This window comes from Capra hircus, chromosome 1 (genome assembly GCF_001704415.2).
Source record: "Capra hircus breed San Clemente chromosome 1, ASM170441v1, whole genome shotgun sequence".
Taxonomy (NCBI): Eukaryota; Metazoa; Chordata; class Mammalia; order Artiodactyla; family Bovidae; genus Capra; species Capra hircus.
In genome coordinates this window covers 65,032,300-65,045,144 of record NC_030808.1, presented here as the reverse complement: position 1 = coordinate 65,045,144, position 12,845 = coordinate 65,032,300, and the positions used below count along the sequence as shown (strand labels likewise).

At 43.4% G+C, this 12,845-nt stretch overlaps 1 protein-coding gene across 1 annotated transcript in view; it reads left to right on the top strand.

Moving 5' to 3' along the window:
- The window catches only part of HGD (homogentisate 1,2-dioxygenase), a 43,208-nt gene that overhangs the window by 26,555 nt on the left and 3,808 nt on the right, over nt 1-12,845 (top strand). The window contains exons 8-12 of the mRNA XM_005674989.3: nt 375-454; nt 1,007-1,106; nt 3,351-3,475; nt 4,638-4,742; nt 7,035-7,161. Coding sequence (XP_005675046.2) covers nt 375-454; nt 1,007-1,106; nt 3,351-3,475; nt 4,638-4,742; nt 7,035-7,161 — 537 coding nt within the window. The remainder of the gene's footprint in view (nt 1-374; nt 455-1,006; nt 1,107-3,350; nt 3,476-4,637; nt 4,743-7,034; nt 7,162-12,845) is intronic.

The window sequence follows — 12,845 nt, the reverse complement described above, 5'->3', positions numbered from 1 at the left end:
CTGATATTTTGGAATGAACATTTTGATGTAAACCTTAGACATGCAAATGCCAGCTTCCTGCTGGAACTATCAGAGATGGGTCTTTTTCCATCCTATTTCTGGTGCCCTTTCTGGTCAAGCCACAGAACTGTGCAAATACAAACTCCTTATCTGGCAACCAAAAATAAGAAAAAAGCAGAGTCAATCTTTTCATTTATGCTTTTCTAGAAATAGCCAACTTAAGTTGTCAATTCTGACATTTTCCCCCATAAAACTCAATGAAGCACTTTTCATTTGGATTGAAAAAGCAAATGCCGCCCTTAAGCCTTTCACTCTTCATGAAGTGGTTCTTACATGAAAAGAGTTATTCACTGCTGCCTTGTCTTTTATGTTAGTTCCCCAGAAAGGGAAACTTCTCATTTACACCGAGTTTGGCAAGATGCTTGTTCAGCCCAACGAGATCTGCGTCATTCAGGTTGGTGATGTGTCCCCCTCTCCTCCCAGCTTTTCCCTAATTTGGGAGCAATCAGATGTTGCAGCTGCTGCTATTTCTAACTCTGAAATTTCTCTATCATGTCTGGGCAATGGGGAGGGAGTTTGAGTTATACAGAAGGCTCCCTGTGTAGAAGGATTAAGCAGGCTTCTGTGCCTACTTTGTTTTAAAATAGCACACAACCACAAAGCAAAGAGCATTGTCGATTCACTTTCCTAAATATTTATGCACACTCTGGATGATACTCTGGAGGGGACAGAAGGCAGTGAAGATGGATTTCTTTAAATTTTGGTGAAATCAGGGCACTGTTATCTCTGAACCCAGTGAGAGTGTAGGCTAGAATTGGTTTGGGTCACATATGTGATTGGAGGTTAACTTCTTTAAACTCATCTTTCAGCTGGTCACCTCTCCAACATAGCTCAGCAGACTATAGAATTATTTGTGCATGTGAGGTTGGCTGTAGCTCTTGGGCAGCTTCTTCATAACTATAGGTATGATTGGCGAGAGCACACCAGTGTCTACTTCCTGTTCCAGAGAGGAATGCGGTTCAGCATCGATGTCTTCGAGGAGACTAGAGGCTACATCTTGGAGGTTTATGGAGTCCACTTCGAGTTGCCTGACCTGGGACCAATTGGTAAATCATCAATGCAAGCTTCTAAGCCTGACTTGAAATATAGGACACAGATAATTGCATGAAAGTTAAACATCCATCTCTCCTCCTTATCTCACTCAAACTACAGCTTTCCTCTCTAGACAACTTCTTCTCCAGACCAAGTGTAGTTGGGAATTTCAGAACATATTAGAGTGCCCTGAACAATCATAGACTTCTTATTTCAGGCCTCTAAGTTCAGGGGCTCCAGGTGGTATAGTTGACCCATTTGATGAGATGATAGCTTCATTAATTAGCTGGTCAGTGCACCAGTCCATCAGCTTGTCCCAGTTCCCATGTTGTGCTGAGGGTAATGACCAGAACCACATCAAGGATGGCACAAGCCTCTTCCCATCACATACGTTCATAACAGAGAACAATCCAGCCCAACCCACAATAAATCTTTCTCTAGAATAGTATATAGACCATTGGAGAGCAAGACAATCTGTAATAGATTTCAGGTTATAGGTTATACAGTGTAAACCCTAGAGGATATAAAGTCTGGGTTTCTGTGAGCCAAGTTTCCAGGAACAGCTTCATAGCAATCATAAGATATGACTAATCCTTGATGGAAAGTTAGGAGAAATAAAGAGGAAAGGAGGAGAAGGGGACAAAAGAGGATGAGATGGTTAGATGGTATCACTGACTCAATGGACATGGGTTTGGGTGGACTCTGGGAGTTGGTGATGGACAGGGAGACCTGGGATGCTGCAATCCATTGGGTCGCAAAGAGTTGGACACACTAAGCGACTGAAATGAACTGAACTGAACTGAAAGAGGAAAGGGACCAGTTTAAGAAAAAGTGTACAAGTGGGAATGGATTTTGTGGATAGAAGAGAGACCATTTTCTTGTCAGTGGCTTGTGTGTAGACAATAAAGTGGGAAAAACCATAATAATGGCAGGGGCTATGTGGCTATAAAAAGGGGAAATGGACTGAAAGAAAGTCTATGGATGTCACATTCCTACTGAGCATCTTCTACAAAATCTACATACTTAGGAGTCAAAAAGTGTGCCTCACTCAGTGCTGTGAAGGAGCTGTAAGCCACAGCCTCCATGAGGCAGATGAAAACTTTCCAAAGTGAACCAAGGCCCCCTACCCCCGATTCTTCTGGCAAGCTGGAGGCAAAGAGGGCAGGATCTGAGAAGTGGAGGTGGTAGGAGGGGATGTTCTCAAACCATCTCTCGAGTGACAGGAGTGGTTGGGGAAACTGGCCCTTGGTTTCATCTTTGGCGTGTTTGCTGAAGGTGGTGGCCACACCTCCCAGCTCTTCCCTTTCCTTGTCAACAGATTTTTTTAGAGCAAAACAGGGACAGGCCAGCATGTGCCTTCTGGTCAGTCCCCTGGGGGATCCAGATAGTCAGAGACAGGCGGAAGGCAGCCGAGAGGCAGCTGGAGGCGCGGTGGGCCGCCGGTCGTCCTGCTCTCCAGCCGCTCTTCCCTCTTTGGTCTGCTTTCCCGCTGCTCCACAGCCAGCAGGGCCTCCAGGTGCCATGCCACATGTACCCTCTGGAAAATATATATAATTGGCTAACCAGCTGGGGGCCTATTTTTTTTTAACCCCAGGAGCTAGAAATGATAAAACACTCCCTAGGTCTCTCCTCTCAGAGTTAAATTATGTTTTTGCACTTAGATTTTTCATTTCTGGTCTTCTGATTTATTTGCTTTCTCTGGAGGGAACACTCACAAAGCAAAGGTGAGCAGGCAGGTCTCCCTCAGTGGCAGACAGATTTGTCAGGCTGCAGAGCAGTGTTGCAGACGTGGGCTGATTCTGAGTCCTGTCTAAGGAGCAGAGGCGTGCCTGAGGCTACAGTGTGTAACCTTCTCCTTCTCAAGGACTGTCGATGAGTTCTAGAGTTGTCAGAGTTTTATTAGGAAAAAAGCTCTAGTATTCTATCATATCTTCCCTTTTCCTCTTTTCTACTCTCTTCCTCTCTTCCCCTCCCGTCCCCTATAGTGGTGAGGTAATGCATGGAAAATGTTTATAAACCATATTCACTCTATTCAGGTAATGCTGGTGATATTTTCAGGATTTCTTTTTTCTGACCAAATTTCATGGGTCCTCCTCAAAAGGTACCAGACTGGGATTCCAGTGAGTCTTTCAACAAGGATAGCAAATTGTGGAATGGCTGTTGATGTGGGAGAAAGCCCTTTCTCTTTGTGCAACAGTGGCATCTTTCCTGTGTGATTTCAAAAGTGTCTAAAAGGCTTTTGGATCATTATATTCTAGGAGCCAATGGCTTGGCCAACCCTCGTGATTTCTTGATACCTGTTGCCTGGTATGAAGATCGCCAAGTGCCAGGTGGTTACACTGTGATTAATAAACACCAGGGCAAGCTATTTGCTGCCAGACAGGTAAAGTAAGTGGCTTGACAGGCAGGGGAATGAATGAATAAGTATTAAGCACCTTCTGATTGCCAGGGCTTGTGTTAAGTATTTATATACATTATTTCATCTTTACTACATCACTAAGATACTACAATAAGGTACAATATGCCCTGTTTGTAGTCATGAAAACAGTCCAGGTAGCGATAACTTGCCAAATGTCACAGTAAATGACAGAATCAGCATTCAAACCCATATCTTTCTGACTCCAAAGGTCATGCTGTTTCTATTCATCAAGCAATAAAAAACCCCACAATACCTAGGTCTCTATAAATGGTGAGGGAACATAATAGACAGGCAGGGAGGTACAGCCTGAAAAGGAAAATTAATTAATAGAAGTTCATCTAAGACTTATATTTGTCAATAGTCACCATATTTCAAACACAAGCAATGACTGATAGAAAACAAGCAAAACTCAGTTAATTAGTTTGACTTGGTTGATAGCACCAGACTGGTAAACTCAGGAGATAAGCAAAGGCATTATCTATAGCCATACCACCCGGACATGACCAATCTCAATTGATAAACAAAGGCATAGATAATAATAATTTTAACATAATAATATAATATGTAATATACATTATTACTTAATTTACTGGATATATAATGTCGTAGAATAAAGCAACCATATAATAAAAATAATCCAAATATCTATTCTATTTACTATTATTCATTTGATTTATTTTTGCCCATTTAACTTATTGCTTATATGTTGCTAAGGCCTGTTATTTTCTTATCTTAGTCGCAGCCAGTGCCTGCCCTCAGCACTGGAAACCCAGACGGTGGCCCAGATTGTCAAAGAATTGCTGGCATCCACAGATTCTCACCATTGTATTAATATTGTTGAAAAGGCACTACTTGGCCGTGTTTCTGCTGCACATGTGATCAGAGGCAGCTGTAGCTTAGGTACTGGAAGAATAGGGTCAGTGGCTTAAGGAGGACAGTTAGAGAGAAAGTGAAGCAACCATAGGATGATTCAGGGTGATATCTCTCCCAAAGGATGTTATTATTAAGTTATGCAAACAGAATCAAATCAAGAAAGAGTAATGTCAACTACAAACTGAGGAATCATAGCTATAAAAGTATTATGTGCTAAAATCACCCTTTCCTGCTTTTTCTTTTTGTCGATCAGGATGTCTCCCCATTCAATGTTGTGGCTTGGCATGGGAATTATACCCCCTACAAGTACAACTTGGAGAACTTTATGGTCATCAATTCAGTGGCCTTTGACCATGCAGTAAGTCTGGCCCATGGAGAAACCCTGGGGAGAGGGTACCTTTAGGTTGGAGAGGTCCACAGTAGACACCCGGTGTTCACAGATTCAACTTTTCCAGCATTGCCTTGGAAGCCAGAGACTTAAGTCATTTGTCATTGTGTTGACAGGAATTTGAATCATCTGCTGCAAGACTTCAGTGAAGGAGTAAATAACCTACCAGAGGGAGCTCCAGACTAGACACTCAGCATTCACCCTGCCACACAGCTCACTCACAGTAACTTTCCTTCATGGCTAAGAACACGATTTCTTCCTAGACAATGTATCCCAATAAGAAAACCAATGGCTAATGTCAGTGATGGAGTATTGAGAAAGGAAAATTCCTGAATTTGGAAATTTCTCTGTCCTGCTCGTATATACCAAAAATCTGCCTGCGCACTTCAGAGCTTCCACTCCTGGCTCTTTTTAGCTGAGATGGGACTGACAGCTCTCTTCTGAACTTACTCGTAATATTCAGTGCTTGAATTTAAACCAAAGAAATTCTAGAGTATGAACTTGGTCATATTTTTCACTCAGTCAGGGACTGCAAATAGGTCCCCAGCCTACAGTGCAGGCTCCCAAGAACCCACTTTCATGATAAAGTGCTAGTTCTGAGATCCTGGGGGAAAGTTCACTTTGCATAATAGATGAACTTAACCCACAAACTGGAGGGACAATTAGAGCAGAAGTCAAAGAACCAAAGACAGAAAGATTACTCTAAGCCAGTTCAGCTTACCTCTTGAGGCTCAAAACTACCTTTCTGAAAAGCAGCAACTTGATAAAACCAAGAGACAAGAAAATGAGGCATCATGCCCAAAGCAGCGAAAAAAAGGATGCTGAGACACTGAAAGTGCTTTTTTTGAGCCTCACTGCCTTTTAACAGTTTCAGATCATTTCTCATGACAGATGAAGAAGTATTCATTCTTACAGCATTAAGGATTTCTTGGCTTGCGTTTACACAGACAGTCTCCTTTGTACTGCGGCTATAGTCATTTTCCCAAAATTCAGACCTGATCTTTCTAACGCTACATTAGAAACCTTTGCAGGCTCCCTGTGGTGTAGGATTAAGTCTGAGCTTTGAAGCGTGGTGTCCTATGCTCTTCACCATCTGGCCCTGGACTTATTTCCCAGGACCACCTCTGCCCCTCTCCCTCCTGCCAATGCACTCTGGGCTTTAGTTTTCTTGCTTCTTAACAAAATCTCTGTGCATTTTGATGTCTTTCCTGTTTTCTATGCTTAAAATGCCTTTTTGCCTTTTCCTTCCTTTCCTTCCCCTCCTTTTCTTTTTTCCTACCTCCTTTCTTCCCTCCCTTCCTTATTCCCTCTCTGTTTCTTTCTTTCTGCATTCATTCTTCAGGACCCACCTCAAACATCACCTCCTCTGTGAAGCCTTCCCTGATCTTCTCAGGAACAGATAAGCACTCTGTACCCCTTTGGCTCTCCATCTACAAAGATAGATCGCCCTTGGCACCTTGCTGTGATTCTTCAGACACTTGTTTCATTACTCCTTCTGTCCCCGTCACACACACTTGCCGCCACCACCAGTGGTGCTGAAGGGCCAAGAATGGAGTTCAGTCGTCTTTGAATCCCCAGCCCTCACATGACATCAGGAAGCAGACCTGATCACACTGATGGCCATTAAATGTGAATCTCAGTCTTTCCACTGAAAGAGTCTAACGTTCTTTACAAATCATAACATTGTCCCTCAACCTATTCCCCTCTACACTACCACCACCCAGATGAGTGATGTATTAATATTTTAGGCCTGAGAGTCAAACAAGGATTAAAAAAAGCCATAAGGATACCGTCTAGAATCTCAGTAATTCCTCCAAAGAGATGCGCATCCTACATCTATCCCAACACTCAGATACTATTTTATTTCTATTTCCACCTCACTCTGAGCATCCCTTCTGCCAAGAGCTCCCTGCAGCACATGCCAGCTCCAGTCACTCTGACCTGAGGTTGGGAGGCAGGCACTGCCAGTTCTCAAATCCACAGGGTAGTACTTATATGAAATGGGGGCTCAGCAGTGAAAAAGCTGCTCAGAATCCGCTTAGCTACTGTTAATTCATTTTACTTCAAGCACAGCAAGAGGGGAAAGTCAGATGAGTGATTACTGCAGCTGGATGACAAGCCCAGACTTCGTAGCCTGGCCTGCAGTTTGATCAGAAGTTACAGTGTCGCTCGAAAACCCCTTCAGCATGGAGGATGTGTGTCATTGTCGGTCACTTCCCCTTTCATCGTGTCTTCAGGCTCTCCATGTCCTTCCTTTCCCAGGACCCATCCATTTTCACGGTATTGACTGCTAAGTCTGTACGCCCTGGTGTGGCCATTGCTGATTTTGTCATCTTCCCACCTCGATGGGGGGTTGCTGATAAGACCTTCAGGCCTCCTTATTACCACAGTAAGTCATTTGCCAAGTTACATTTGGGAAAAAGAGAGACGGCCGAGTGGTCAACATGACCCCTGGGGAACACTGCTTGAGGTGTTTCTAGAGGCAGGATGTCCTGCCCTGGCTGCAGTTCAGAATCCTGCCTCCCAAGGCCCAGCGCTGCTCCCTAGACTGTTAGCTTCTTAAACATCACAACTTGTGATGTTTGGCATCAAGTTGGCAGTGGCATGTTGACTCTGAGGAGAAAACCCTGTGTAATGCCTAGAGCCCAGTTCCTCTGGCCCCGAAGAGAGGCACAGAGGCTGGTAAAGCTTGAAGCAAGACATTTCTTTACATTTCAGGTGTAAAGGGAGGAGGATCTGTGGCCTGTTGTTGCTTAGTCAGTTGTTTGGGGAAAGTTCATTATCTAAGTCTGGCTCAAGAGCCAATAAAGTGTGCCTTCTCCAATGGTTTTGAAATGGAAAAGCAGATTGCAGTCCATCCCAGGGGATGGATCCTATTCTAGAAGCAGTTTCTGCAAAGCAGTTGTTGTCTAGAAGAGAACTTGTCAAATCTATTATTTTAATTTTATTAATATTATTTTTATTTGGTGAAAAGTGAAAGTGTAAGTCGCTCAGTCATGTCTGACTCTTTGCAACCCCGTGGACTGTAGCCAACCAGGCTCTTCTGTCCATGGACTTCTCCAGGCAAGAATACTGGAATGGGTAGCCATTCTTCAGGAGATCTTCCTGACCCAGGGATTGAATGCGGGTCTCCTGCATTACAGGCAGTTCTTTACTGGCTGAGCCACCAGGGAAGTTAAAAATTATTGACCGTTTTTTTATGACTCTGTAATAAGTTCTTCAAAAACATTAACACATTTAATTCTCATAACTGTTGTGAAAGATAGGTATCCTTATCCTCTCTTTCTTTTTTTTAAGAAGATGCAACTGAGCTGTGAAGGATCAAGTCCTCACAGCTAGTTAAGTGGTGGAGTCAGTGAGGTACAGGTGAAGTACTGGACATGAAGACAGCCTGATGCCAGAGCAGACAGTCATGGGCATTAATGGATGTCCCTAGCACAGTGCCCAGTGCATGACATGCATCCAATAAATATTTATTTAGTAAGTGAATGCATCACCAAGCATGAATAAGGTACCTCATGGAGTACTTAATGAAGGTGGCATTTTTAATTGTGCAGCAGCTAGCTATAAATTCAACCTAAATGTCAATGTACAATTCTCCTTTCTGGAGATTGCACTTTTGTACGCAGAGTTCTGGAAAGACTCTGAGGTGCATTTCAGCTGTGCTGCTGCTGCTAAGTCGCTTCAGTCGTGTCTGACTCTGTGCGACCTCATAGACGGCAGCCCATGAGGCTCCCCCATCCTTGGGATTCTCCAGGCAAGAACACTGGAGTGGGTTGCCATTTCCTTCTCCAATGCATGAAAGGGAAAAGTGAAAGTGAAGTCACTCAGTCATGTCCGACTCTTAGCGACCCCATGGACTGCGGCCCACCAGGCTCCTCCGTCCATGGGATTTTCCAGGCAAGAGTGCTGGAGTGGGGTGCCATTGCTTTCTTTTTTTTAAAAAAAAAAACCCTTTCTTTAGTAAACCTCAGCACTTTCTCTCTCTCTCTCTGAGGCTTTTCTCTATATGTGCCCAGGTGCCAGGGCTTTGACTAAAATGAGCAATGTAGGTGTTTGCAGAGGGTGGAGGACAAAGGCCTTCAGAACGGAAGAAGGTCACTTCATGGTCAAATGTCAGCATCGCCTTTTTCAGGTGACATCAGCTGAAAAGGATGCAATTGGTTTAATGCTTCAGAGACACCAGATGCTTTGTGAATAGAGATATAACAAATTTTGTCCTTCCTGAGAAGTATCACAGCCATCAAAGCCCATCACATGTCCTAACTGTTCTCCTCCTAGAAGCTAGTCCCCAAGAGGACCTGTCGTCAAGGCGAGAGGCTTAGTCTGGATTATAGTCTGGCCCTCGCATACTGACCCTTGGTACTTCCCTAATTCACATAGTTCTGTATGGAGGGGCTGTACGTGCCAGAGGCACTGGTTTTCAAATTTTAACAAATGTCAGTGCCACCTGGAGGGTTACAATATAGATTCTTTGGACCCACCTTCAGAATATCCAGTGTAGGGCCTGAGAATCTGTGGGTTGATTTTTTTGTTTTTTGTTTTCTAATTGGAGTATAATTGCTTTCCCATGTTGTGTTAGTTTCCGCTGTACAATGAAGTGAATCAGCTAGATGTATCCATCTACCATCTCCCTCTTGGACCTTCCTCCATGATAATTTGCATTTGTAACAAATTCCTGAGTGATGTTAAGGCCTCCAGCTGTTCCAGGAACCACACTTTGAGAGCATTCAGTTCAGTTCAGTTCAGTCACTCAGTCGTGTCTGACTCTTTGCGACCCCATGAATCGCAGCACGCCAGGCCTCCCTGTCCATCACCAGCTCTTGGAGTTCACTCAAACTCAGTGATGCCATCCAGCCATCTCATCCTCTATCGTCCCCTTCTTCTCCTGCCCCCAATCCCTCCCAGCATCACAGTCTTTTCCAGTGAGTCAACTCTTCACATGAGGTGGCCAAAGTACTGGATTTTCAGCTTTAGCATCATTCCTTCCAAAGAACACACAGGACTGATCTCCTTTAGAATGGACTGGTTGGATCTCCTTGCAGTCCAAGGGACTCTCAAGAGTCTTCTCCAACACCACAGTTCAAAAGCATCAATTCTTCGGTGCTCAGCAACTCTCACATTGATACATGACTACTGGAAAAACCATAGCCTTGACTAAATGGGCCTTTATTGGCAAAGTAATGTCTCTGCTTTTGAATAGGTTGGTCAAAACTTTTCTTCCAAGAAGTAAGCGTCTTTTAATTTCATGGCTGCAATCACCATCTGCAGTGATTTTGGAGCCCCCAAAAATAAAGTCTGACACTTGAGAGCATTAGGGGATATAAAAATCCCTTATTAGCAGAATGCTTAAAGAATGCTAAAAAATTCCCACTATCAGAGAGTTGAATTAGTTGGTATTGAGGTGGAACCTCGGAATCTGCATTTTGAACTAGCGAGTCAGGGGTTCTGATGCCGGAGCTCTACAGATCACACGCTGAGATATGCTGGCCTGGGGCTTGTCTTCCCCATCCAGGTTCCCTACTCTGCTACAGCGCTCAACCCACTGAATGACTAGTTTGTAATTCAGGCTGCCTGAAATAAGTGACCTCATGAAATACCTCGTATAACTTCTTTTTTTATAAAGAACTCTGAAATAAATTTGGCTCAGGAGAGACAGATCTCAGAAAGGCTTGATTGCCCTGAGTTAGTTGGAAAAACCACAGAACCCTGAGTTAGAAATTATTTTTTACCAGAGACATTAAAAATAATGCTTTAGCAATAATCAAAATCTTTGCTACTTTGATGTGACTTTACAGAAGTGGAGAATGATTTCTGTAGAAATATTGCCTCTAGTCATCTTAATGCACCTTAGCCAACTGGATTTAGCATTAATCAAAAAGGCAAGGTCTACCTTCCCACTGTCCTTTGAAATATAGAAGATGATGTAGAAATGTCATCACCACCTCACTGCTACCTAAATTCATATTCAGATCAAAGCTGAATTCAGTCTTGCTCTCTTCTGAAAATTAAGCCTTGAAGGTGACCCTGAGGGCACATACTAGATGGAGGAGTATGCCAGAATATTTAAGTCATGAGCAGAACTGCTTTTAAAATGTAGACACTATATGCAGATGGTGATTGCAGCCATGAAATTAAAAGACGCTTACTCCTTGGAAGAAAAGTTATGACCGACCTAGACAGCATATTCAAAAGCAGAGACATTACTTTGCCGACTAAGTTCCGTCTAGTCAAGGCTATGGTTTTTCCAATAGTCATTTATGGATGTGAGAGCTGGACTGTGAAGAAGGCTGAGCGCCAAAGAATTGATGCTTTTGAACTGTGGTGTTGGAGAAGACTCTTGAGAGTCCCTTGGACTGCAAGGAGATCCAACCAATCCATTCTGAAGGAGATCAACCCTGGGATCTCTTTGGAAGGAATGATGCTAAAGCTGAAACTCCAGCACTTTGGCCACCTCATGCAAAGAGTTGACTCATTGGAAAAGACTGTGATGCTGGGAGGGATTGGGGACAGGAGGAGAAGGGGATGACAGAGGATGAGATGGCTGGATGGCATCACTGACTCGATGGACGTGAGTCTGAGTGAACTCCAGGAGTTGGTGATGGACAGGGAGGCCTGGCGTGCTGCGATTCATGAGGTCGCAGAGTCCGACATGACTGAGTGACTGAACTGAACTGAACTGAACTGAACAGATATGCTTACAGTTGCTTTTCCCCCTCTATTTCTGCTTCATGGAGAAACAAGTAGTGCTATAATCTGGGTCTTGCATTTTCTGCAGGGGCCTGCAGCAACATTTTGGGTTCTGGGCAAAATAGGTACGACTGTTTGGGCAGTTCCACAAGGAAGAGAAGGGGACAACAGAGGATGAGATGGTTGGATGGCATCACCGACTCGATGGACATGAGTTTGAGCAAGCTCCAGGAGTTGGTGATAAACAGGGAAGCCTGGTGTGCTGCAGTCCATGGGGTCACAAAGAATCGGACATGACTGAGTGACTGAACTGACTGACAAGTATTTTGGCACTTGGCTATATTCACACGTAGGGAAGAAGAGTGGAGTATTTATCATGTCAAATGTTTAGCTTTGCAAGGTTTGCCAGTGCCATCCATATCTCTCTACTGTCTATGATTGGCAGTGTCCGCACTCTTACAGGACTGACTATCATTATGAGGAACATTAAAGACGCTGCCTCTTACTCATTTCTATCACAGTGCTTAGCACAGTGTCCATATACGCTGGTTAGATGGATAGGCAGATGAATAGGGAGGGGAATGGGCAGATGAATGTATGGATGCATAGATGGGTAGGTGTTTTCAAGGTGTTGTATTTCTTTAATTCTTGCTCTAAATAAAATGCTTTGTTTAAACAAAAATGTGAGATAGAAAGAGTGGGAACATGGTGATTTTTGTCAAATTTTGTTGATTCCAGGAGGCACAACTAGCACCACTATACTCAACTTACATGAAAGCAAATTTCCAATTGACTTGGGAGAACTTTCTAATACCCAGAGTCTTCAGTAATATGATAGGTTCCTTTGTTGAATAGAGCGCTTCAATTCACAGGAGGCATGCAGGTAATTTGTCAGGAATGATACATAGGTTATTTCTGTATTGAGTAGAAGTAGGGAATCCCTTGGGCTTCCCTGGTGGCTCAGATGGTAATGAATCTGCCTGCAATGCAGGAGACCTGAGTTTGATCCCTAGGTTGGGAAGATCCCCTAGAGAAGGGAATGGCTACTCACTCCAGTATTCTTGCCTGGAGAATCCCATGGACAGAGGAGCCTAGCGGGCTACAGTCCACGCGGTCACAAAGAGTTGAACACAAATGAGCAACTAACACTTTCACTTTTTTTTCATGGATCCCTTCTAGTATTAAGATTTTCAGGTTCTATGAAGAGAATGTCAATGGAAAAGGAATCAATCTAAGGAAGCATTTTGGAAAATGAAAGAATAAGATGATATTAGATTCAGATACAGAAGATATTTGTTAGAATATATAGTATTTATGGATTAGATATATAGATAATAAGATTTTTTTCACACAAATTATTATTTGATAATGGACTCCAGGTCC